This window comes from Gaeumannomyces tritici (assembly GCF_000145635.1).
Source record: "Gaeumannomyces tritici R3-111a-1 unplaced genomic scaffold supercont2.17, whole genome shotgun sequence".
NCBI lineage: Eukaryota > Fungi > Ascomycota > Sordariomycetes > Magnaporthales > Magnaporthaceae > Gaeumannomyces > Gaeumannomyces tritici.
Genome location: NW_008804561.1, coordinates 11,722 through 15,245, shown reverse-complemented (window position 1 = coordinate 15,245; position 3,524 = coordinate 11,722). Strand labels below are relative to the sequence as shown.

At 55.8% G+C, this 3,524-nt stretch overlaps 1 protein-coding gene across 1 annotated transcript; it reads left to right on the top strand.

The window, feature by feature from the left end:
• Positions 1 to 238: 238 nt before the first annotated feature.
• Positions 239 to 3,062, top strand: GGTG_13571 (hypothetical protein; the record flags this gene model as incomplete). Its single annotated transcript, XM_009231483.1, has 6 exons — positions 239 to 545; positions 1,097 to 1,298; positions 1,668 to 2,117; positions 2,171 to 2,576; positions 2,648 to 2,858; positions 2,974 to 3,062. 6 exons carry the CDS (start codon positions 239 to 241, stop codon positions 3,060 to 3,062), a joined length of 1,665 nt encoding a protein of 554 aa, XP_009229747.1.
• Positions 3,063 to 3,524: the final 462 nt, after the last annotated feature.

Here is a 3,524-nt window from a genome sequence, read left to right as displayed (position 1 = left end):
CTATCCCGCAGGATTTGTCATTGGGAACAATGCGCAGCAAGCCGCTACCTTGCGCAGTGCACGGTAAAAAGCACCGAGGGTGGCAAAAGACGCAAGCGGAAAGCAGCACGAGTGCGGCGAGCAGCAGGGCAAAACCGTCGAATCACCAAGGTTACGGAGAAACAAACGCGCTGCTGCCCCAAATGAACCACCATCCGACGAGCCACAATCCAAGCGAAAGCCCCGTCCCGTAGCCATTATGGCCGAACATTTACGCGACGCAAATGCCATCGCACAGTTAAGGGATCACATCAGAGCTTCGAGGGGAAATGGGCGGCTTCCAGAGTTAGAGGTCAAGGAAGAAGATAGAGTCCGCGCAGCAGTTGCATATTGCAAGATTGCGATTCAGGCTAAGCAGTTAGCTGGCTACTGTGGCCTAAGGTCATGGATAGCATGGGCTTTAGCTAATAAGCTTATCAACCTTGAGAAGGAGAAGGCGAACAGAAAGCGCAACCCTGAAGATGTGCTCAAAAGAGCGCATGCAGAAGTCGCTACCTTGACATATGGTGCGTTCAAAAATCGCCTTTCAAGAAGCAGGAAAATTGGAAAATTTGGGAGCATTTATGGCCATGCTTCCCTTCGATGGACAACTGGACGACGGTATAGCACTTCGGGATTACCAAAGGGTTGGGCAAGACGAGATGGAACAATTGAAGGAGCAGTTAGCGAGGGGCATTGGTTTACAATTGGCAGAGGTGGCGGACGAATTTCTGACAGCTTTGTGGGAAGGCAAGGCGTACCCCAGAAGGGCTTGGGAAGATGTCGCTGAAACAGAACTGGTGAAATCAACCCTGCAGCACCAAGTGGAGCTGCTTCAGCGCGCGTGAAGCTCAGAGTGGCGGCCGCACGGACAGCAGCGGCAGGATGAAGAAAGGAAAAAGATTGCAACAGTTTTGGTTACTTTTTTCTCGAAGGCGTTGAGGCTGGCGCAGAATGACAATTCAATCTCATTCCAATTGGTTGTGTAATTAGTCAGCACGTCAGCCTGGGCTGACGTGCTGACTAACCGATGCTTGGTGGCATTTATCGGTCGATGCTTTGCTCACCTCGAGGTCAGACCTGGCCGATTTTGGAGGCCCAACGACCCGTGTTCCGGCAGGCGGTACCAGCACCCCGCCGCCCTGGCACCCCGCTAGGAGACACACCTCGGTCAAGGCGGCTTATGACAGCGGCCAACCCCTGGAGCGACGCACGCTACGGCGCACGCGGAGGGACGCGCGATATGGAGAATTCCGGACGGCGTGGCCATCGTGCTGCAGGTCGAGTTACTCGATCTGCCGTCTGTTACTGTCGGTGTTGACGCCACTTGCTGCCTCTTCCCGATGGCAGATGGGGCACATGCTGTGCTCCTGAGCCATAGGATAATGCACTCGTCGTGGAACCAGTGTTTGCACGGCAGAACCGTCACTTCGTCACCCTTTTGAAGCTCATCGATGCAGATGGTGCACTTGTCGCCGTCGATGCCCATCATATCCGCGTCCAGCTTCTTGCGCTCTAGCTGATCCAAAGCAGTCTGCGAGGCTGGTGGGGCCGCGTTAGACTGCGGGTTGGCCTCTATCAAGTTCGAAATGATCCGAGATCTTGGTACAAACGCAGAACGCGCTCGAAAACGCCAATGCCGAAAACAGAAGACAGACAGAAGAGCTGGAGAGCTTGCGCAAAGGGAGGGACGAGCCCCAGGCAACCAACCTACTCCTTAAGGGCGACCTCAAGGAGGCGATGGAGAGCGTCGAGAGGTCCGCCGAGGACCTGGACGAGGATTTCGACCGTGCCGTCGACGTTGCGACCAAGGTAGTGGACGCCACACCTCAAGACCACCCTCATCGCGCTGCTGCTGAGGATACTTCTAAGCCCCTTAACAAGGGGGCAATATTAATTGGCATCGAAAAGTATTCCTACAAGAACTCGGTAAAAAAAAGAAAAAGATGTACGAAAGGGGTCAAGATGAAAGCTCCCAAGGACTTGGGGGGTTGCGTTAATGACGTGCTGGCCGTCTGGGATTATCTGATCAAGACCATGAAGCTGGACGTCGACAACATAAAAATGCTCCTGGCGCCGGTCGAGAACATGACGCACCGGTTCGAGCTGCCGCTCAAGGGCCAATACGAATAGCCCACGTACGAGAACATAGTCCGCGTTCTGGCCGACGTCCCGAATACGCCAAGGAGAACGACCTGGTGTACATCCACTACTCCGGTCACGGCGGCCAGGCGTCGACGGTGTTCGCCAAGCTCAAGAAAAATAGCGACGATATCGACCACTCCCTGCTGCCGCCAGATATCGCCCTCGTCCGGAAGTACCTCCGCGACGTCGAGCTCGGCGCCCTGCTGCAGGATATTGTCGAGGTCGGCGTCGTACTCACGGTGGTGCTTGACTGTTGCCACTCAGGCGGTGCCATCCGCGGCGAAGATGACGACGACGACATCCTAGAAGGGGTGCGCGGCGACGACCAGGTGTACCAGTCCAACCCCGGCGAGGACCTTCCTCCGAGCAAGGCGAGCATCGAGCACTGGGGCAACACGGCGCAGTGGATGGAGGTGCCTAATGGCCTTGTGGTGCTGGCTGCATGCCTAGACTACCAAAAGCCAAGGAGATGAGCGATATCCAGAGGGATGGGACGGTGTCCCGGCACGGCCGGCTGACCTTCTGGTTGCTGGATACGGTGCGCACTAGCCCACGGAGCCTCAGCTCGGCCGCCATCTACGACCGCGTTTGCGCCAAGACCCAGAACAGCGTCCCGGACCAGACCCCCTACCTCGTTGGCGACCACTACCGCTTCTTCTTCGGCCCCAAGCACCAGTCCCAGGTTTGCCGTGCCGGTAAAAACCGTCTCTATCGACAAGAGGAATTGAAGAGACACCCATCCATGTCCGCTTTAACATATGATGAAGTGTAAAAAAAAAATGTCACTCGTTTGCCTCGTCATTCGCATAGAGGATCCGCTGTCCATTAATCTCAACGCTATCGAACTTGCCGTCCAGCTCGTCCCTCCCGGGCGAGCCGGCCATCTCATAGCGGGCTAGTGCGCACCGTATCCAGCAGCCAGTACGTCAGCCGGCCGTGCCCGAACTCGACTCCGTCGCTGGGTCGGATCTCGCTCATCTCCATTCCGTCCAGTAGCATTCCGAAATTCCATAATCTGGCAGCTTTGTCCAGATGATCTTGGCACCGGCACCCCGTCCTAGGACACTGAGGAACCCCTCGACTGCTCACGAAGTACTCATAGCTTTCTCCGGCTTGCGATTTTCTTCGAGATTCGTCCCAGTCCCAGACAAGCAGTAAATCAGTGGGAAAGGTCGTTATCGAATGTGACCATTTTGGCAGACGGTCTGTAGGGGGACCCGCAATCCTGATAAGTCGACCCACCCCGAGTTGGGCCACCCCCTGTCTTGGGCCACCCCAAAACAAGCACCGTGGAACCAACGCATCTACTTCCAGGTGAAAAATGAAGCTATTCACAAGCCACAACTATGCAATCCTGGGTA